Here is a 23679-nt window from a genome sequence, read left to right as displayed (position 1 = left end):
GTTTGTTTTTGCTAATGGTCGTGGCCCTTCTGCTTTTTGACTTGTAGAACACAACTGAACCTACTGTGGTTGTGGAGACCTTGGCTGATGTACCTGAGCATGTGCTTAGGGGGCTTCCTGAGGATGTGAGGCTCTTCCCATCTGCTGTTGACAAGACAAGGCTTGGTGAGTGCCGAAACTGTGAAAAGAAAATGAAGACCTTTAAAGTAGCTCACATAAATTAAGCATGGATGCTGTCAAAGTTTGGTGTCTTCATATGCTGGGTAGAGGTGAATGTCCAGAGCATTTATCTGAATCAATTTCCATTAGAGTGGTCTGCTTCTGACGCAGTTTCTCAAACAGACCAAAATTATGTTTATGGAACATCACATTTTGAGTCAAAAATGGATCAAGATGCAGAAAGATTAGGTTATGAAATACAAGTAAACTAATTCACTGGTTTGCTTTAATTTATAGCACTTTTATCAGTTGTTTGTGTTTGTTGTTTTTTTTTTCAGCTATCCTATTGTTGTCTTACTTTAGAGTGCTGTGTCTCGCTGTCCAATCAATATATAAAATTTGTAAGAAGATCAGTGCAGACTCGAAAGCTGCTATATGGAATGAAGTATTGTTTTTGTAATGTATGCAAAATAATTCTTTTTTTAAAACAGGATTTAAGTTGGGAGAACTTTGGAGGTCAGATTTGCAGACTGGATACGTGATGTTGAAAGCTGATAGTTTGAGGAATATCCTGACTATGGATGCATTACTGTTAGTAACAGGTTGTAAACTCCTTGGAGCAAAGTTAATATTTTCTAGTATGAACCTGCTCTGGCATGGTCTGAATGAGAATGTTATGTTGGAACATAAGTGAGGTAGAAGGAGAAAAAATGCTAGAAAACTTCAACTACTTATGTTTCTATAACTTCAAAGATATCTTTAGGACACTTTTTCATTTTCATGACAAAGTCAGCGTTGAAATATAAAACAAACAAAACAATAACAAAACAGACCTCTCATTACATACCTGCAGGTAATTCATAAATTTAATGGCTGCTTTACATTCAATTTTTTGTACGTGTTGGTGAAAGAGAGGTGGGCTAGGGAAATCTAGAAAACAATAGCAATTATTTGTCAATCCGTTTGTAGCTTCTTTGCTATAAAATGTGAAGTGTAGCTGTCCATTTTCAGTTCAGTTAAATATTGTAAACTAATTTATGCACATATTGTAACCAATCTTAAATGCTTGTCCTTCAAAATATAGTATTATTTAGTTTCGTAACTTCTGTGAGGGCTTTATATGTCTGATGTTATTTCAGAGAAAGCAAAGAGTTTTTTGTTTTATTAACTTGTTTACTCAGCGAAGCAGCTGGAACTTGTGACTTCGTTATATAAAACTTGTAATGGTCTTATGGTATTTTGGATATCACCTGAAGTACAAGGAAATTGTCATTTTTTTTGTCTCCAGAGCTACAGTAGCCCATGAGCAAAGAATGAAACCAGGTAAATACTTAAACCTTATGTGACTGAAGGGAGTTTGGGGGTGAGGTTTGTTTGAACTCCTGTTAGTAAACTTCAGTTTCCTTGCTGTGATCTTAATATTGTAGAATGCTGCACAACCTGAGACAGACACATATAATGATCTTAAGAAATAGGAGTTGTGAAAAGAACACTTTCTTGAGATCAGTCAGATTTGTTATAATTATTGATATGTATCCTTTCAGGTGTCTGGGCAACAAAATCAATTTTGAAAGGCAAGAAATTTGGGCCTTTTGTTGGTGACAAGAAAAAAAGATCTCAAGTTAAGAGCAATGTATATATGTGGGAGGTAAGAAAAAGCTTGCAAATGAAAAGGGTATCTGTCACTAGCTTGGTATTTTGCATTTACCTTTCTAGAGATTTTAGGGATAGACATTATGTGAAATAATCGCCGTTTGTGGTTACCTTTGCATATGTATTTATAGATACTTGCATTGAGCAACCATTCTGAACTACAAAACTTTAAATTAATGGCATTGTATAAAATTGCTGTAGTAATTTTCTCATATACTGTCTCTGGATCCCTTCTCCTTTTAGGAGTCTACTACTGAAAAAGCTTTGCTTTGTTGGCCTGAACAGTGAGTGATATCCCTTCTGCAGCTGAGTACTTATGAAATTAGGGAAATTGGAAGGATATGGAATGTCTTAAAGAAGCCACAACACTCCTCCTCATCTAGCTCTTTGAAAAACAGCTTTGTTATGGGAATTGGTTTTGCTTTTGGAGTCTTTTATAAAAGTTCTCAACTGTTGCAGTATTTCTTGTGCTTCTTGTATTTGGGTTTGCCTTAAAGCAAGTACTGTCTGGACAGTTGAATAGCTTGTTAAGCTCCACTGATAGTCATAAGACCTCAGATATTATGTAGACTTCAGGATGTAGGTTTCTTAATCTGGAGTTGAATCCTGCCTACAGTATCTTTAAATACGGCAGCTCATAACTATTCCCAAAGACTTCTTCAGCCTTTCTGAAGGTACACACAGCAAGTGGCTTTGGCATAGTGAATGGTCTGGGAGGAGAGATGGAGGAACTGTGGCATAGCAAGCACTGAATAGAATTTGCTAGTTTATGGATTGTTAGTGTAAAGAGAATGATAGCAGTAATCCTTCTTGTCCCTGGCCTGCAAACGCAGAACTGCATGAAACACATTTAAAGCCTGATGTTAAGCCCTGTCGGAGGAATTGAGCTAGAATCATGTCACAGAAATGCAGATTCACATGCAGGAAAGTAACAAAGTGTTCAAGTAGAATGTTTGTTGTATTAAGCTAATATATTTTACAAACTCCATTGCATAAGATATCTCCAATTTTGATCTGGTACAAGAACACTTAGTGAGATTGAAATCAATCGAGTAAATTATTGACCTTGCAACTGTTTTTCTTCATGTTGGATTTTGAGTGTTCTTACTAGGTATGTCTTAGTATGTTTGAAATTTGTGTTGAGAAATGCTAGTGGCAAATAATTTGATATGAAGATTCATAGCTTGCAATGCAGGCAACCACAAAATCCCTTTCTAGACTTCAAAATAATCGTGTGTTGCTTCCATACTGATTTTGGAATTAAAAAAAAAAAAAGGCAGCTAAAATGAGACAGCAACAGTTGGCCCCATATGCTGATATATGAAACCACTCCAGCATCTTAACTGTAAGAAAATATGATTTGTAAAAGGATGATGGTGTGTGGGAGTAGTTCAGTATACGGACCTTCAGATAAGGGAACAACCTTTTTCCACAAGAAATCCATTTTGTTTTTAGTGAAGTTAACCTGAAGAAAAACTCAGGTTTCTAAAATGTAGCCTCTCCAGTCAATTTTAATAATTTGAAATGATCATGCTACAGTACCATTTTGAAAAAGATGAGTTTTGTGTCAGGATATGCTTTGTCTGAAGAGAGCAGTAGACTTGGTATTTTCATTTTCTGTCAGAGAAAAGCCACTGATGGGAAAATGGTAGCAAGTAACTGAAAACTGAGGGAAATGCCACCTGCCAATGGGCTCAGAATGAGTGGCCCAACTGCAAAGAATGGTCCTGGTCATGGCTTATAGGAATCATTTAAAATCACAATGTTATGTAAAGAAATTGAACCTATTTCCTGTCGCCCATTGCACAAGATTTATACAACAAAATCAGTAATTGGATGGTTTCACTGAAAAGTAAGCAGATACTATGCTTTGCCATGCAGTCCATATCTCCTAGCCCTTCCACATCATTGTTTGGCTGTTTTCTTCCATTTTAATGAAAAGGATTGCTTTTCCAGTCTTGGTCCGTGAAGCTGTTTACTTTCTCATGTTGCAAGGGCTGGGTGTGCTGATGAACATTCTTTCAGAAGTCAGCTGATGAAATCCATGCTGAAATAGTTTAAGTAAGGAAGAGGCTTTCTCTTCACTTGGGAAGAGGCTAAGAAGATTTTGGTGTATTTGTTGAAACTTTACCTCCATTGATAAAATTCTAATTTATTATAGCAATAGGATATCAGCACAAAATAAATCAACTTTAGTAAATTGTTCTGGCTTTGAGCTGTTGTAGAAGTGTAGTTCAAATTGAAAATGTAAAACATTTGGTAAAGACTTAGATTTACTTGTAAAGTAAATATCAAAAACAAGCAAACAAAAGCTACAGTGTTGTGTAACAGAATGGGAAAGTTACGGTAAAATCTGAATTTCAGTGTATTCCTTATCTACAGTGTTGCTAAGCAAATGTTGCAGGAGGTGATGAGCTAGGGACACAGGGCTTTGAGTTCTTCCTGGCAGAGGCTGGTATCTATAGACTTACCCAAAAGGAAATAAAGCGTAATCGAATTGTAATTATTTTTCCTTATTTTTCTGAAAGCCTATAAGCTGCTCAATACTTTTTGAGACATTGTGTACCTGTTAGTATGCTTGTGTCCTGAGACAAAGAAAATATTGTTAAATAATGCAAAAATGATAGCTCCAGTTGCTGAATAGTGGTGTGTTCTTCATTTTGGAAAAAAAAAATATTAAAAAAAAAAAAAAAGTATATATATAGCATCCACTGACAGCTTTTCTTACAGGCATCTAACTTGGGTTATAAGAAGAAATGTGGGAGATATACAACGTGTCTTAAAAGAGAAGCAGAGTTGCCTGTCAGCAGAAAATACTGAAGTGCTGTCAGTAGTTTTGCTTTAATGGAAATGGTCTTTAAATGTAGAATATGAGTATACTTTCAAAACGTTTAGCCAAGAATGCAAACCAAAGAATTTATGTAGCATCTTGGAACATAAAGAAGCTTATCGACATAGTCAGTTTTTTAAGGTGATCACGAGACTTCTGAAAGGTTAAGATTCTCTTTAATATTCTGAAGCAAGATTAAATACACATTATGCTTTCCTTTTTCTTTGCAAACAAAGCAAATGCTTCTGACTTCTATATAGTTACTTTTCCCAATTCCTCAGATAGTAAAAATAAAGCTCAATTGCATTTATATTGTAACATCAGTCCTTACACTAAATATAAGCTCTAGCGAATCATTTCAGGCTTGCCAAACTGAAAACAATGTATAGAATGGAATGTGTTTAAGGAGTTTGACTTTTTGAGCCCAAAGCCCTCAGACAGAGAAGGTCTTGGAGGCCAGAAGTTCTTCAGTTTTTTTCAGTTACGCCAGATCCTCTAAAAGCACCGCAAAAGAGCAGCAACACTCTTACCCCTAAAACAACCCTTATCTCTGCTCATTTTTTGGCCTTACCTCTGACTTGGATGATAACAACTACTTTGTATAGCCTTAAAATATGTTTTTGTGGTTTGGTGTATGCACACTTCAACGTGAACAGTTGTGTGTTTGCTTGGGATAAATGCCATTTTTCTCCCATAGGTGTATTACCCAAACTTGGGGTGGATGTGTGTTGACGCAACGGATCCAAAGAAAGGGAACTGGCTGCGGTATATAAACTGGGCACGTTCAGGAAAGGAGCAGAATCTGTTTCCTCTGGAGATCAACAGGACTATATACTACAAAAGTTTAAAGGTATCAATGTCTGTGAAGATTCAGTTACTATTCTGTTTAATCTCTTTTATTTTCCGTTACTCAACTCCTTTTTTAAAACTATTTGTACTAAACAGATTTTGAAGCACTTTATGAAATACAATTAAAATATTGCAAATGCTATATTTCACTGGTCTAAGTTCTTCTGTCAGTATAACTGACATTACAATCTACTGTTAGAATACTTATGAACGTTAGATCTTTCTTCTTAGTTAACGATTTGCAGTAGCACCAAAGATGATACAGATGGGGATGAAGAGCAAGCAGATTACATAAAATATGTTTTTTCTATTCCTGTAGATACTGAGACAAATTGTACTGAATTTTTTTCTTAGAAATGAGATATTTTTATGGTCTTTGCTTCATATAACAAAGACAGGCTTTCAAGACACTTTTACAAGCAGCATCATGAGTCACATTTTTCTAGTTGTATACCCCTCTGGTTTTGTTGCAGGAGTGGTGGGGGAAAGAGGGTAGGCAGGTGTGATTACTGGCAGGTTGCGTCTCCTGAATGAAGAAAATATTTGTTTAGCTCAGTAAGGGCAGAGTATGCTAGTGTTAGAATATTGTAGCTGTAAAGTATTATTTGAATCTCTTATCAAGAACCTGCTAGTGGTGAGTATATGTAGGTTGACTTTGGTTAGAATTTGTTAGAAAGCATTTGTTAGAATGCTTTTGTATAGTTGGTTATATACAGCCTTGCTGTTATGCTGTGGATGTTTCTTAAATTTCCTTGTAAGGCCAACAACGCTTCTAAGTAACTGTTCCTCACTTAGGAAAAGAATGAATTGGTGCCATGTGGTTTTCAAGTTTATAGGACAAAAAAGAAGTATGTAGAACTGTTATATTTTAGGTCAAACTAGATTGGAAAAAGCCCTTAAATATTTTCTGAACTTTCCAATAGCTTTGAGATAGCATTTGAGGAGGAATTCCCTACTGTCAGCCAGGCTGTTGACTTGTCTTTACTGCTTATTCACTGAGGGCAGGCTCTCGGTATGCATCTGGAGCTGGTTTAGTTTGCTCTAGGCATTTTATCTTGGGTTGCCCAGACTTTGCCCATAGTCGCACTCATCCATGGAGGTAAGTGTGCTTTTGGAGTCACTGGGACATTTTAAACTTCTCTCCTGTTGCAAAGGTATTAGTCATGGTAAAGATGATGTTCAGTCTGTTTTCTCATGGACAACACAGCACTTTGGAAAACTGTAGTGCTAAGAGAGGCTGAGCAATTCTGACAGAATAACAAATACCTGGCTTCAGTATCTGAAATGTCCTTTGTTGCTTTGACTGTCCTCTCGGCTTGCGACCTGATGCATTTTATCCCAGTAAGCCTTGCCAACAAAATCATGCTGCCAAGCAGCTTTCTGAAGACTGCTGGAGCAGCCAATAAGGCTCAGTTTCGTTGGTTTCAAAATCTGTCTGGGGTTTCTTGCAGCGAGATGAGATTTTTTGTCCTGTCTGGGACACGATGGGATTTTCAAAGAGCAGTCTTGAGTTTAAGAGGGTTTATTTGCCCCTGCAGCAACCGCTTGGAGGTGTGCTGTGCCTGTCCCTGTGTGCTGTGGGACCGTTACAGCTTCAGATCAGTGTTAGCAATACCAGTTCAGGTTAGCACCTGGAAATTCACATTTGGTGTCTGCACTGTGTTCTGATATATCAGAAAATGTGTTACCTCCAGGCTGCCTCTGCACAAAGGCTTGCTGCCGTGCCTTTTAGAGTCCAGTGCAGAAGCAGCACCTGTGAGTAGGTTCGGGTGCTGCAGAAAACTGAGAGTGCCAGGACCCGAGCTGCTCAGCACTTGTATTAGTACTCCCAGCTTCATGCTGCTCAAAAATAAACCATTCTCAGGGCCAGGTTGCTCCTAGAAGCGTTGCAGCCATGGTCCAGTGGTGGCAGGTCACTCCTGCAGTCCCACGATAGCTACTGCCTCTGAAATACAAGGAACTTGGCAGGTAGTTCAAGATGCAGCTGTACTAATGTGAGAGTTGCTTCACTATGCAACAGCTGGGTTATATTATCAAGTTTAACTTTGCTCCATATTGGAAAAGAAACTTATGAATCTGTAATACCAAAAGTTTATTAACAGTTTACCCTGATATTCTCAATTACTCTTTGAACAATCTATTTCAATGTATTTTACTCTCCTCTTCCACCTTCTAGACTAAGGTAGGAAAGGGCTTCAAGTTGCACTAGAGGAGGTTTAGATTGGATATCAGGAAGAATTTCTTCACAGAAAGGGTGATGAGGTGCGGGAACAGGCTGCCCAGGGGAGTGGTGGAGTCCTCATCCCTGGAGATATCTAAGTGACGTTGATGACACTAAGGTGATGGTTGGACTTTATGATTTTGTTGGTCTTCTGCAACCTAAATGATTCTATGATTTTTGATGGTATGTAAGGAAGATTCAGTCTTGCTAATTTGTTGGGATTTTTGAAGTGAAACTTTCCCGTTAAAATCGGACGGTCTTTACCACCATTAAACATTCAGTATTCAGTCAGATCAAGATTTAGCAAGTCACGTTATGTTTTTTTTTTTTTTTTAAATTCAACAAATTTGAAATGACTCTTCTTGTAGCCTAGTGGTAGTTAATACTAGAAATAATAGTAATGATAATTATTCCAATATTCTGTTTAATGTCTTAGCTGTTCCAATGATATAAAAACCAAAGGATGTTATTATGAAAGCTTGTTTTCTAGTGTTCTCTAAAGTTACTTTTCATTATTTAAAGTGACATTTATAGTGACCATGTTTCTTAAAAGTAGTGTGAAGAAACTGGAAATTGAGCTGTGAGAGAATGACAGCACAGGTAAAATATAACGTAGGAGATTTCAAATTTGTGGTCTTAAGGGCAAGTTGCTGCATGAAAGCATTTAAATGTTATCTGCTTGATCAGCTTTCACTATACTGTAACTTAGAAGCTGCAGAAAAAAAATTGTAACTTAGCAGAAAAAGAACCCATTTTTTTCTTTCTATTTACAAAGTGTGGTTGTTTATATATATCTTTCATGTAAACGTCTGGTTTTTGTCTCCCCTTTTCTGTGATGATTTCCTATCAGTCTGAGATTCACATCACACCTTATTGACCAGTGAGACAAAAGAAAACATGGTTAATAACAGTGCGCTCTCAACATTTAGGAACATTTTATCAAAACTTCCTTTCTAATCTTCTTCATAATGCATAAATTTGGGGGAATTCCATTTGGGGACAAACAACACAGTTGTTATTTACCCCCAAAAGAGAGTGAGTGGCTTGTATGCTATTTTGTTCTGCTTTACCTTGGTAGCATTTTAAATGTTATCATTGCTATTAATTTATTTTCCCCCACAGGGATTTCTTCTTTTTTTTTTTTTTTTTTTTTTTTTTCTGTGGGTTTCTGATTTGTAAGTTAAACAGACTGATTTCCAAGCTGCATTGCTAAGATAAGCAAAGTCTGCATTTGCTTGGTGTAAACCTCAAAACTGCATGGAGCTTTAATTTCCCTGTTCTCTGCTATACATAAATAGCAAAATTTCATGTTGGGGACCTCTAATGAGGTCTCGGATAGCATTTTTAACTGAGCACAAGCAAATATTGTTTCTTCTATCCTCTCTTCTTCTTTACTGAAGGACTGAGGATATTTGTAGGTTGCTTTGCATATGCTTTCCCCGATATACATACATGAGAGCTGTCATATTTCATGGAAACAGCTTAAACTCATTATGAGGTTTCAGAAGTTCTTCCTGCCTCTCCTAATAAAATGAGCTAGTTGAGTGGTGTTATTCTGAGCATAGTGCAGGACTTTGTAATTCTTGAAGGAAAATAGTAGTAAATTGCAGTGAAAGCTCAGTTTCAAAAAGTCTTCTAAATAAGTTAGGCTATGAGACTGTCCTTGCTTATGGTGAAATTAATTTGTTTAGGAGAGAATGTTTTGTCAGACAGGATTAGGATAACTACAGAATCTCCTTGTTACATAGGAACACAAGGTAACATAGAATTATTGTGTGAAAAATGCACGCAAGCATCAATGCCACAAACTGTCCGGTGTGGTTACAGCTGGGGAGCTATGGCCACTTCCAAGTGCAAAAGAACAGTGTAGTGGTAAAAATACAGTTGGTAGTGAAAAACTTGTATTCTAATAAGATCAAAGAGGTAAATGTCTATCTCAGCCTGTACAAGACACATTGCAGTGTTTGCATGTACAATTAAGTGAATTTTAGATAATCTGTTAGAATTTTGGATATTACTCTTGAAAATGGCAAGTTTCAAAATCGCTTTAAATCTTTTGAACAAAAAATATTCAGCTTAAGGAATGTTAAATGTCAGAGTTGAAACATAACGTACCAATAAGCAAGTGAAAGCTGTTACTGTATTGGGCCTGCCCCAAATCCAGCCCTTTCATAACCAAAGTGTCCCAAGCTGATGCCCCAGCAGACAGTCTGGAGATAACAGCTTGGAGGAAGGTTGTCAGAGGTGTTGCTGGAGGGTGCCAGCAGTAAGCTGGCTGTGTACTCAAGTGTCAAAGGAGCTCTAGAAGTGGCACTTGGTCACTGCAGTCCTTTTCTTTTTGTATTGCTGCTGAGGGAGCTCTCTTAATGGTCTGATTTTATTTTATTTTTTGAAACTGCTGCATCTCATTTTAGAAGTACAAGGTTAGAGGGCTTAATTTAGATTCTAGAGTAGTTATTCCAAAACGAAATTCATCACATCGAATGTCAGTTCCACCCATGAAGCTAACAAATTACATGTTCATTATCATCATGTGTTTGAATTACCCCAAAGTTTTGCCAACTCTTAGAGCTGTACATGGCCAAAATGAGAAGTAGTTTGCATCAGGCAACTCTTCTGCATTCCTTGCTGCTAACCAGCTGCAGAATGGGACCATGCAAATCTGGTTACTGCTGCTTACCCTACCAGGCCTCCAGAACTGTTAAGCAAAGCCTTCTGCTTGGCTTCTTATTATTATAACTTAAATGCATACTTAATAAGTTACAATATAACTTGAACACTTGCATCTCTTGTTGTTCCAGTGTCTGGGGATATAAAGATAACTATCACCTCCGTCAAGTGCTGTGAGACTTTTTTTATTATTATTAAAAAAGAAAAAAAAAAAGTTCTTTAAAAGAAACAGATACTGCTATTGTTCTCAACACAAAATTTCCCTTTGGCTTCAGACTTGAAATAATAGTCCTAGGCTACCATTTGCCCTAACGTCATGACTCTAAAAATACTGTTTTATTACCTCCAGTGTTCATTACGTCTGGGGAAAAAGGGGGATTGTAGTTAGGTAGAGAAAGGCATTTTTGTGTCTGTGTGATTTTTGGATAAAATAGTTCAGGAAACAGAATTACGATTAAAAGAAAAAAAAGGTTAGAAATACATCTTTAACCTGCAAAATTGAAGACTTAGCTGTTTCAGTCAGGATGTTTTAAGGAGCACGTGAACTAACAGGACACTGGCGTGGGTCAGCCTGGTGATGGGGTGGGGATGGGAGTGGGGATGGCAGCTTGGCTAGCGAGGCCTCTCCTGTGGATTTTTGGGTAGGATTCAGCCAAAAAAAAAAAAAAGGGGGGGGGAAAAAAAGAGAAATAACACCTATGGAATGGCAAACAAGTCTTTAATTACTGTAATTAAGTGGCTCTCAAACACCTAGTAATTAGGTCTTGCTCTGTGTCCCCTCCCCTGCTACAGTTCTCCCCTAGCTCTTTAGGTTTTATCCCAAATTCCAGCTGATCACTTTGTTTTTTGTACCGCCTGCCGTGAGGCGGGCGCGTTTCGCCGGCAGCTCCCTGAGCACAACCAACCTCCGCCGGGGCTCGCCTTTGGGCTGTCCTGGGGCGACACCGGGCAGGCAGCGGAGCCTTTTTTTGCCCGTCAGCGCCATGCCCGGGGGCTGCGCGGTGTCAGCGGGGGCTGTTCGGGGCCGCTCGGTGCCGCTGAGGCGCCCCCGGCCCGGCGGGAGGAGCCCGCTGAGCGCCGCGCGTCCTCCGCCCGTCAGGGGGCGCTGCGGGGCGGCCCCTTGAGGCGGGAAGGGCGCCGCCGCTCCCCCCCCTCCCTTCCCCCTTTCCCCCCCCCTTTTATTTTTTAATTCCCCCAACAACCCCTCTTCTGATTGGCCCCGCGCCTCTCTCTTCTCTCCCGGCAGCCAATCGCGCCCGGCGAGGAGCTGTTGGTGTGGTACAATGGGGAGGACGACCCGGAGATAGCCGCCGCTATCGAGGAGGAGCGAGCCAGCGCCCGGAGCCGGCGGCACTCCCCGAAAGCCAGGAGAGGTGAGGGGCGGCACGGCGCGGGGCTGCGGGGGGACGGAGGGACGGAGGGAGGGCGCCGCCGCCTCAGCTCCCACCCGCCCGGGCCCCTCCGGCCGCCGCCGTGACCTTCGGGGGCGGAACGGGGAAGTTGGGGAAGCCGCGGAGCGGGGAAACGGCCCCGGGAGCGGGGCGGGCGCCACACGGGGGGCTCCGCGCACCCCGGAGCCGCCCCCTCAGCGCCGCGCCGTGAGGCGGCCCCGGCAGGGCTCGGCCTCTGCATATCCCGGGGCCGGCCCGGAGGGGTTCAAGCGCCTTCGTCAGCGTGGAAATATGTCAGAGCGGGCCTCCCGCGGCTCTTCCAGCGTTAAGGCAGCAGCCATATATTTATTTTTATTATTATTTCTTTTTAAAGTGCATGTGGCGCCGCGCATCGCCTTATATAACCGGCATTTCGGTTCAGAGCAAAGCACCCGCTCGGTTTTTAGGGTTTTCTGTTCGCTCCCTGCCGGTCCCGGCACTGCGGAGGGGGTGTCGGAGCCTCCCGTAGCGCCTCGGGGTTTGCTGCAGGTGACAAACGAGCCGAAGGAAGGAAAGGGCCGATGAGAAAATGGCATCGCTGTAAGTCAGCTCACAACCCAAGGCCCCGTCTGACTTGGGGTGCAGTTGTGGAACTTGCGTCGGGAACAAGATCAGCGTTTGGGAAAATGGTTATTATATAAATCTTGTTTATTTTGGAGAGTGACGTGGGGCCTGGGAGAATGAAATATTGCGAGACAATCGGTTGTTCTTTTGAGCACTAACTCATAGTCTGAACTTTCACAAACTCTGCGATTCAAGTACTGGCTATTATTTTGCGATCCGTAACGAAATACATTTGGCATACATACGTAGGTAACTCTTGGTAAATTAGAGGTTATATTATGCTTTTTCCTAAGTGCGCATTATCTCGGCAAATAGAATTTGTGTGCATGTGATTTACCTGAAAGGCTAGAAAAACAACTTGAAAGAATTTAATTATGTTATAAATTAGAAAAGCCAGACAGAATCATTTCTAAGGTAATTTTACATGGCCCAGAACTTCTATTTGCATTCATGAAGTTAGAGGTTAAAAATACCAGTAAATCAATTTGGGAGTTCCTGGATTTTGTTGTACTGTTTTCTAGATGGGGAGTTTTAACTGTTAAGGGCTTTAATTATTTCAGACTGTCATCTTTTAGAAAAATAAGCGTTTTCTCTCTGTTTCATAAATACAGCCTCCTTCCCAAATCTCACATACACACAGAAAAGTAATAATTCCAAACAATATAGATGATAATAGAATAAGAATCATAGATAATAGATTCATTCTACAGACAAATTATTATTTTATCATTCTTATAATTTTATTCTTGTATCATTAAGCAGAAAGACCAAATTCTTAGTATTGTGTTTTGAATTGTTATGAGTAAAGCTTCATTATTTATGTTGCATAAGATGAGTCAATTCACAATATGTGCTTTGTTTATCTTATAATACATACGTACGTATTTTGAAACTTTATAGTTCTATTTTTAGGAGATTCCAGTGGATTATTTTTTACCCCCCTTCTTGGTTATTTTAGTATTTGCAGTAATGTCAAATATTTGCAACTCACGCTGATTTGCTTTTAAAAATATAACATATTCTGCTGAATTGATAGCTGTAGCTGCAGATAAAATTCCAAAATGGTTTCCATTGATAATGATTCTTTTGCAGATTCAAGGGCTGAGGTTTTATGGGAAAATTAAAGGAAGTGTTGATGAGCTATGAATTCAGCAAGATCAGAAAGGTTTTTGTTGTTTGGTTTTGATTTTTTGAAATAATACTAACTATACTATAAAAATGGGGGGAGGGAAATGTGATTTTACTTCTTGCATATGAAAAAATTGGGAGGAAGTACAATGTAATCATGCAAACAAATTCCCAATTTTAACAGACTTTTTGGAGAGTAGCTTCTCAGGAGAGTGAGATTTGTATTTATTAGTTAGATCAATGGCTTCCTTTTTTTATGAAATTAATTTTGCTCTGTTACAGATTGTACTCATACACTTTCAGAGGAGAAAATAGAACTAAATAAGAACTGCCAAGTTTAAACAACTGTGAATTAGTGTCCTGTAGAAACACATTTTCCAGAAAAGGAAGCTGACAGTTTAGTACCTTACAAATGACTAGACAAGACCTTATTTGAGAAATACATTATAATTGAGTTTTTCAAAACACACAGCTATTTAATAACTAGTCTTTGTTCAGTAAAAGAAAACTCCTTTGGAGTTTTTAATGCATTTTTTAGGCCTTGTCCTTGAACGTTAAGATAGCTAATATTTGACAAACGGTCTTGTTGCTGCAATTTGTTTAATGAACTCTGATAAAGTGATAATTTCACAGCTACTAAAATTTTGCCCAATGAGCTGATGCTTACACCGTTGTAAAACTTTTCACATTGCAGTAGGGTTTCTCTCGATTTCTGAATAAATCCTTCCCTGATCCCAGTTCAGACCGTCTTACCATAAGAGGTAAGCCTTACCGAATTTGTCAAGTCGGGATGGCATTTCAGAATCAGCAGCTGACCCAGTCTGGGACAGACACAAGATACAGATGGAAATATCACATTCTGCTTGACCTTGATCTGACCTCTGTTTGCAAGTGATTACTGACACTGGTCCATAATCTCCTTCGGAGCATGTTTAGGATGGCACCTGGCATTCTCCTCTATCCCGGTCTCCTCTAATGTGTTTGCAGAAGGTGGGACCTTGGTTATGCCTCGGTTGTGTTTCTCTAAACTCCCCTGCTCTTTAGTTGCATGACTTCTTTGCCAGTTTTGGTTGTGTCATCTGCCTTCAAAAAGCATTTTGAAGTATTCCATCTTCCAGGTGTTAGTGTGAATAGTTATTGTTTGAGAGTTTGAAAGTTTTCATAACGTCAGTAAATCTTTGGTTTTTCTTTTAATGTGCAGACCACTTTTGTTAAATTAAGGAAAATGACAGTTCTTACTAACTTAGTTTTCTGCATTGAATGATTGCTTGTAAAATCTTGTTGCTAAGGTGATGAGTGTATTTGAGATTTGGAAGGAAATACAGTATGATAAAAGGGTCTCTGGGGAGAAAATACTAAAAACTTGGATAGTATCAGACTTATTGGAGCTAACACTTGTTATTTTTGACATGAATACTAAGTGGTTAGGAACCAGCAGCTGCCAGTGCCTAAGAAGATTGTCTTGGTCAACAACTAGCAGAAAAACGATCAACACACTTTCTTGCTTTTGTATTTCCTGAAATTTCAAGTATTTGTTAAGCTTTCTAACTTCTCCCAGGTTGTAGTCAATATATTTTTGTTCTGCCTATCGAGCGTGGAGGAAAGTTTGTTCAAATCAAATGCATCAGCACAAGTTTTCTTTGTTAATTCCCTTTCTGAGGTTTGGGGTGGGGGGAATAGCCTGAATTTAACTTTATAGTTAAATTCATCAATCTGTTTACATGTCAGTGGAATAGGGGGAACTTTTTCCCTTTATCAGCACATTTCTTCCTTTATATATGTCAGTGTCGTAACAGTAATAATATGGAAGATGAATACTTACTTCAGAAGGTTCCTAAAACATGATTTTCCCTTCTTAGACTATTACAGCTGACTTTTCTCTTGCTTTATTTTTTTTTTTTTTTTCTCTTGCAAGAACTTGTTTATTCAGTGTTTTGGGCGTCTTTGGCTTCATACTGAATCTTCCTTCTAAAAGCAACTTTTCACTAGCCAAATATGTTAAAGAAAGGATGGTCATACATAAAAATGTCCAGTGGTTTTATCAGGCTCTAATCTAAGGTGCTGAGTAGGCTCCAAAGCGCTATCGGGCAGTGCTAAGGTAATCTGGATAGTTTCAGTCATGGATTATGTGGCAGATCAAATGTGTGGTCTCGGAGGAGGAAAGATACTGGCATTACACGGGATAAAATGGTGCTCTGCTACGTGCTTGTGTATAACACTTCTTAAACTTTATTTTCCAGAGGGGAGAAGAGGCCAGTGTTTTACTTCTGCACTTATTTATAACCCAGTGGTAGTGCTTCCGTGCTGTGCTGCTCAGCCGTGTTTGTGTCTTAGCAGTGTTCCTTCTAGCACTTCATCTAGGCAACAAACCCCAGTGGCATAATTTCTGCCATTGTCTGGAGTGAATGCCGTGAGTGCCTCTTTAGTATCTTCTCCCTGCAAAGTCAGGCTCTCAAGAGAGGAGGAAAAAGTCTGTAATTTCACTTGACTGAAAGCATGCTGCGTGAGGCAGTTTGAATGGGAGCCCGTCATAGAACCAAGTGGCCTCTTGGAAAACCCAGTTGTGTGTCCTCTTAAAATACTCTATTGCAGTAGGACAAATCACCTGAATCAGGGTCTTGGGTAGCCCCAGTGAATATCTATGGTAGTACAGTTTTAAAGTCTCAAACTGTTGCTAATAAATTTATTAAAACCTCACTACCATAAATGTCCGTACTGCTGTCGTAATGCTGTGTTTTTTATCAGGCTTGAATGCAAAGTGCAACTTCAGGCTTTTGCTTCAGAGCTTTTAAATCAATGCTGCCATAATAAAAGTTACAGTGGATTCACTTTTATCTGTGAGCGTGGCTATGGCTGAAACGGTGCCAAATAGCAGCTGCACAAACGTGAAACGTGAAGATGCAATAAGCAGGTTAAATTCTGTGCATAGTCAAAATTCTTGCAGTTTTTTCTGTTAATGCTTGCATAGGCATTTTCTCTTAGTTCCAAATAATCACCTGCTCTTGGATTGCATAACTACACGTCCTGGTCACAAAAGGCGGGCCTTGGATTGCCATCTGGATGGCATCACAAATGAAAACCATGGTCCAGTGTTGCCGTGCTGATCTTTTTTTAATTCGTTACATGAATTTCTTAGCTAGAGTTGTTCATGGAATAAAATAGCTTGTGAGAAGATCGTTGAACGTGAACTGGAATGTGGCTTACAGAAGGTGGTCAAGTTCTGAAAGTTGTACATTGATAGCAAGGAAATCCTTCGATGAGATGACCTTCTTACCAAACCTTATTTCCAGTATTACTTCCTAGCTAATGGCTGGGAAGAGGCAAGGGAGGAAGGAGAAGGTCAGAAAGATCTGGAACAAAACTTCAGAATGAAATTTGCTTTGATTTTTCCAAGTTTAGACTGATTAACAAGAATAATTATATAACTCCAGTTGAAAAGTTGCCTTTGTCATGTCTAGGGAGCTGTATCTCTCCTTGCTGCTTCTATCTGGTGAACCTCTAATACATTCGAGGTCTTCTACCCAGTGGAGATTTTCTCTTATCCTCCATTAAAAGGGGCTTTTTGAATAGGAGACTTGTATTACTTCAAATTTCCTTCTTCACTTTTCCAGCAACGCCCCCAGTTTCTGTGATAGCTGTTGCTCTGAGCCTTCCCGAGCAGCAGAGTGAGGTTGGTGTGATTCATTCCAGCTTTGCTTCTGCCTACGGGTTTAAGAATAGGAGAAGATAAGACTTCATATCATAGGTAAAAATAAATTATTGGTGTATATAAAAAAGAATTAAATTCAGCATTAAAATGCATTTATTAAAAACTCCGTATTTCAAAGTTGAAGCTTTTGGAAGAATGAAGACTTACCATATTCAGATACTAATTCCTAAGTTGTTTAAAAAAAAATAATCTTTTTTTTTTTTTTAGTCAGATTATAGCATATTTATATGAACATTGGGCAACTTGTTTACTTGTATGCTGTAATTGTAAGGTTAGGGAAAGGTGCAAGGTTTGTTTCTTCTCCAGAAGCCTCGCGCTATTGTGTATACACTCCCTTTAAAAGTTTCAGAATGTGCAGCTGCTCATGGAAATCCACAGGTGTTGTCAGCGTGGGGCTGTCGCTGTTACGAGTATCATGGTATGTGCTTGTGCTGAAAGCTGGATGAGACACCCCAATTTTCATGCTGCTGGGGACATCCAGTTATGTCTGCTCACACATCAGAGTGGTGGTGCCACTAGGAAAGCAAAATACCTTGTAGTAGGAGGAACTTCGGAAAGGGCCAGAAGGTGGTTGGGAATGCAGGGTAAGCACTCGGTGCTGATAGTACCAGATCTTCATTACAGCAAGTCGTGCAAGCATCCCGTGCACCCTGTGTTACTTCATCCTTGTGTGGTTTTGTCACACAAAAAGCTTATTTAACAACATCCTTTATGGTTGTAACGAGTCAGTATATTTTTAGCTACCAAATTATTTCTGATGAGGGCATATCTCTAACGTAACAAACTTTGAGTGATTTGCTTATTCAAATCAGATTGTAAACTGATCGGTATTTTCCTTCTTTTCCTCAGTTCAACCACTCTTCCACATGTTATTTTTCCCCAAAAATTAAATAATGAAACACATCTAGATCCCAGTTACAGCATTTCTGAGCAAATTTGCTAGTGCTCTCTTTGGTTAACCTACAGTGGGAAGAAAAGTAAGGCATCAGACAAGTTTCCAATATTAATCAATGTGTTTTTTCTATTGATCAGGATTAGCTTTGGAACTGGGGGTGGCCTGGGAGAAAAGCTTAGTATTCCATTGCTTTTCCGTGTTTTTAAGGAAACTATGTTTTAAATTATCTTGAAAATCAGTTATGTTATGAAGTTTCTATTAAAATATTACTTCCCTTGCACAAATATTGTTAGGATTTTCCAACACTTTCTTAAAATATTCTGTTCTGAGTCACAGAAACTGTTGAACTGCTTCTGGGGAGAAGATGTGGAGAAAAAATGGTGAGTTCTGTTTTAGGAAAGAACTTTGAATTAAACAGATTTAGAGACTGTGTTCAAGTACAGGAAGTGGATGAATTCCTGCAGGATAGGAGAATAGGCACTGTTTTCCAGAAACAAGTGGTTTTCTTTTTTGTTCTCGTAAGTGCCTTACATTGTGTGCGTTTTGGAACTGTCCCGCTGCTTCTGGGAGCAGGCTTTGGTTATTCTCTTACCCTCAATGAGTTCCTGCCTTGCCCATGGCAGTGTTTGGGTTTGTTGTCTCACTTAAACCGATGCGACTTGATTCGTGTGAACAAGCCTTTCTTGACTTCCTTTGCGTTGTCTCATGTGAAGTCAAGGCTTTACCAGGCATTTACTCTTTCACTTCGCTTGTTGCCTTACAATTGGAAACTTTAGGTTTTAGGAGAGATACAAGCTCCTCAATGACTGACTTTCAGTTTGTCCTTTATGAATCGTGTCCTCATGTAGTAAAGGCTCCAAGTTCTCCTTACAATGGGAACCTTCCCTATCTCTTAATCACTTTTACTGCTTTTCTCTAGCTGCTTAATTTTTACGCTTCATTTTTTTAAACTGTTTGAACAATACTATTAATATTAATTCTGTATCATTAATAGTACTAAACTTTAGTGGTTGTTCTTTTATTACAATTCACTGTTATTTTGCATGTTTTACTTGAATTGTTTATGGGATCCTCTTACTCTGAGGACTTGTCTACAGATGCCCTGTATAATTTATTACGAAGTGGCAAGCAGGCACGTTTCGCATAACTCCAAGTATGTCCATACAAAGTTCTGATAACTGGTTTATTTGTGGGAAGAGATGTGACTCCGTTTGTACATGTGTGCGGCTGAGACCTGTCTTTAAGCATGAGAACTCCTTACTTTGTAAGGCAATTTCTGTTTGTAAAGTCTCTATGAAAATTCTAATGTCACTATTATAAAAGTGCAAAATATCAAAATTATCTTCTGTTCCACTTAATGCATTTTTCAAAAGTACAAGAAGGAAACAGTTATTGTCAGACCAGAGCGTACTTAATTTTTTTAGTCTGTCAAACCTTCAAATTTATTTTGTCATTCTTGCCAAGAGCCTTGCGTAGATTGACAGGAACGACTTCGTGTTGGAGAATTCTCACTGGCCTCCCCTCACTGTGTGAAGTACCTCAGTGAAATGTAGCTGTCTTTAAGTTTTTACTTGGTTTTAACAGTTATTGAAATAAAGCTTACTGATGATTCCGCACTTCTATCTAAGAAATCGAGTATTGCCTGAACATCAGATATTCACTAGTATATATTTACTTTTTCCCCTGGACTAAGCAAGTGTGTTATTTATTTGCATCACCAGTGTATGTTTGTTGCTTAGCATGAAACCTTCAGAAAGATTTAAGAGCTTACTAGGCTTGCTGTTGAGAGTTAATTTTGTTGTCACACTTCCTATTGGAGTTCTGCAAGAGCATTTTTGACTATGATTAATGCCCCAGAACTTCAAAGAGGCAGTATTATTAATGTGGTGGTTGGCATGAAGTTACTCTAGTGAGACTATTACAATAGCTGAAAATCTATCTTCTTGATTATTATTACTGCAAAATGATGTGGAAATGGGTCGTCAGCTGTACATCTATTCTAACCTGTGTTGATAGCCAGACTCCTTGCTTGCTAGAATCTAGCCAAATCTGAACCTGGTTTTATTTGGCAGTCTGTACGAAAAATCCGTTGTTAAATGGGAAAGGGCTAGTGTTTCTGTAAGTGCCTTGATTCGTGTAAATTATGGTAGATTTTCTCTCCTATTATCACTGGTCAAAGCCAGGTACAGTGCAAGCTTCCTCTTACTGTTGCCAGTAAAATCAAACACTTCACTGGGTAGTAAGCTCCGGTGTAAAGCAGCTCAGCAGCAGTGACAGCTGAGCTCTCTGTAGCTCAAAGTTTGTATCAGAATCTTAAAATACCCACCTTTGCCTTCGAGTCAGCCTCCTAAAAGGAAACGTGCACCGTACGGGTGCCAAATGTTAGAATCGTCTTGGGCTTTTACCGAGGAGTAGGTCACACCAAGTTTTAGCTGGCTGAGTAAAAAATTGACTTCCTGCGGTGTTCTATTTCAAGTGACAAGTAAAGAGCAAAGAGCCCAGCTTTCAGATCCTATGGACCCTTGTCAGGGATTGCAAAAGCAAAGTGGACTTTGTGCTGGAACTTCGTTTGTAGCTACCAAATCCTTAACTGTTCAGTGTCAGCCTCGAGTCTCTCCTCTCTTTTTTTTCTGGTTTCTTGAGTGAAAATGTCCAAGTTACTTTTCAGTGAGGTTTTATTTTTGCATTCTACTTCAGTTTTCATTTTATTCTATGAAAAAATGTGTGGAAACTTTCTGCATTTTTCATGTCTAGTTTCATCAAAAGAGGTTAATCTTGACTGTAGCAGTTAACTGAGCAGAAGACAAATACACTTGTCCTCCGACTGGGGCTTGTTTCCACATCATTTGAGAAGTGGAAGAAGTTGTCGTTCCTTGTAGTGCCCTTATGAGCCTATCGACCTTTCTTCATAAATTAGGCAGAATCCAGTTTGCTGTCATCTGATTTGGGGCAAACTGTACATTTAGTAACATTTAGTAATTCTTGTCAGCTCTATTACCCTGAGTGCCAACTGTTGTCCCGTTGCATCGTGCTCTACAACTCCAAAAGCACAGGTTGGGCAACTGGAGCGCACTGCAGCTAGAGCTGCTCTGGAGATACAGGTCAATATATCCTCTGTTTTCAGAGAAGACTGAAAAGCATTTCTCTAGGGGAAAAAAAAAAAAGGCTGCAGCTGAACTGACTGAAGCATCTTGGTTCACAGAAAAAGCTAAGCAAATCCATCACAACTTCTCAACAGATATAACCAATTCAGAGACTTAGTTCAACGTTATATTAATGAATTTCCATAATGTTTATCCTTGTCCTTAGTCTGCTTTTACATATTAGAAAGGACCTGTGGTGATAATCTGCCATATGACCTTGGAATGTCACTCTGAAGTTGGAAGGAGATGAGACTTTCCAAATTTAACAGATGCAAAGAAGCAGTTTTCATGCCTGCAAACGCGTCCTGACAGTAGCTGCCCATGAGCAGTTAAAGATGTTCCTTCTGAGGCTGAAGCCCATATCATAAAATGCTATCATGTTTTTAATGAGGGCTAATGGACACAAGCTATGTACTTACTGTAACAGGTAGCTGGTAATTCCATTTCTTGTCATCTCTACTTAATTTGTCAGTAATGTTTTTTCCTACCTCATACAAATGAAGGCATGTTGTTGGGCATCAGTTGTTCTCATTCCAAGTTACATGGTAATGTTCTTACACAGTGCCTGAGCAAAAAGCTCAGGGCAATTAAGTGCTATGCTTCCAGTAAAGAGTAGCCTCTAAAACTGTTACAGGCCAAAGATATTTATTGTTTAGGGCGAGCTTGCATTGCATGCCAGGGCTGATGGCTTGGTGCTTCAGAGGTAAGAGAGGGCGATAAGGGACTGTGCGCACTGTGGAAAATACTACAGAGTAAATCTTTGAGATTAAGTTTCTCTTTAGAAATTCAAGACAGGACTTTATTGCAAATCTATTGGATTGCTGCTGATAACAACAACAACAAAAAGCAAAAACATCTGCTGTGTGTGTTGTGGTTTTTTCCCTCCTCTTCAAGTTGTGTTGAAGAAGAAAATGGTAAAGTACAAGAAGGAAAAATGGAAATGTATGGCTAAGAGGGGGATGAAGTACTTTGTAAAAGAGAGGGGCCTGACTTTACTGAACTCTTTACTACTTTGGAGACAAGCAGCTGACTAAGGACACGTATGGTGAACAGAGGGCTTTAGTAAAAAAGAGTAACACGATGGATTTCAGTGAAAGTAAATAAAAATGTTGTAAATAAAACCTTTTAGCAATTCTAAGGGGGTTAATTTTATACATGGGAGACTTAATCTGGTGGTAGCAGCACTGTCGGCGCCCTACATCTGTGAGAGGCTTTGCTCTTCTTTCCTCGGCGTTGGAGAGACTCCTGTTACAGTAATCCCCGTGCCCCGCCGGGCACAAAGGCCGTCCTGTTTCCTGGGAATCGTAGCCCTCGTACAGCTGTGTTCAAGTGAAGCTTTAGCCCATGTTTGGACACAAACGTTTGGACAAACTCCTGTGCATTTTTGGCCTTAAAGGCGATTGCAGCTTTTCTCTGACCTTTCAAGAGTTCTGCTTGGGGTGGTGGAACAAAAACGCTCTTTGCAGCAGATCACCGCCTTCATTTGCAGTGTGTGAGGGGTGTTAGCCCACAGGCAGACCCAAAAAGCTAAGCAGTCCTGTGGTTTTTAAAAAATGACTTACCAGTGTGATGACTGCTGCATTTGAACATACTTGGTTTGTCAAACGGCAGAATAAAATGGCAGAGAAAGTCTGAAGTAGTTACTTCTAAAGATAACCTAGCCTAAAAGAAACAAATAAATACTGTTAACCTGACCCCCTCAAAAGTTAGCAAAGAAAATAGTACAATGACAGATCTATGGGTTGGTTATTACAGATGAAGACAGACTGAATTAACTGTGTTTGTTTAACTGTTCTGGTACAACTACTTGTGTGAGCTCTTGCATTTCTATTATCTTGCAAAGGCTGCTGTCGAAATGCATGCTGCTACTTAATCATCTGCATGTGGCTTTGTTGCAGGGTCAGACAAATGTTTCCTGGAGAGCTGTAGTGAGTGTAGGAGTACCATCCTCTGGATTAAAGGAAAAGCTCGTGTTCATGAAAGTGCAGGTTTACATTTTGAATAGTTTTCTATGTTTAAATAAAAATAAAGATGCCGTTTGTAACTGAGTTGTTCATAAGAGACTGGCTAAATATAGAGAACACCGGTTACTTTTGGAAACTCTGTTTAAGGGTTCTGTGTGTCAGCTGTCATTTTTATTACTTCTTTTAGCTATAATACTTAACATTAGCTAAATGAAAGCTAATGGAATACAACCAGAGACGAGTGCTCATCGTGTTTTCGGTAACAGGTTGGCCGTCTCAGTGGTGGCTGCGTAGAGGAACTTGCTGGGACTGGTGGGAGGCTGTGTTATTAGGGAGGGGAGGAGGTAGGAGTGCACAACTCTGAGGAGCGATTGAGAAATTGTAGAGCAGGTCTGACACCGCATACTTGTGTTCTCTGTCTGCTGGTTTAGTTTTGTAAGTGTCTGCATCGAGGTAGAAATAAC

At 39.4% G+C, this 23679-nt stretch overlaps 1 protein-coding gene across 5 annotated transcripts in view; it reads left to right on the top strand.

The window, feature by feature from the left end:
* PRDM2 (PR/SET domain 2) overlaps positions 1-23679 on the top strand; it is a 56224-nt gene that overhangs the window by 15815 nt on the left and 16730 nt on the right. For 4 of the 5 annotated variants that reach the window (XM_084300033.1, XM_084300032.1, XM_084300035.1 and 1 more), the window contains 4 exons: positions 48-165; positions 1704-1807; positions 5340-5492; positions 11629-11755. In XM_084300033.1, the coding sequence (XP_084156159.1) occupies positions 48-165; positions 1704-1807; positions 5340-5492; positions 11629-11755 (502 nt within the window). Of the gene's footprint in view, positions 1-47; positions 166-1436; positions 1483-1703; positions 1808-5339; positions 5493-11628; positions 11756-23679 lie in introns of those variants that run through there. The other variant, XM_084300034.1, reaches the window with a different exon arrangement.

The sequence above is a fragment of the Netta rufina genome (assembly GCF_964035555.1).
Source record: "Netta rufina genome assembly, chromosome: 22".
Taxonomy (NCBI): Eukaryota; Metazoa; Chordata; class Aves; order Anseriformes; family Anatidae; genus Netta; species Netta rufina.
This window is presented reverse-complemented; position numbering and strand designations above follow the sequence as displayed.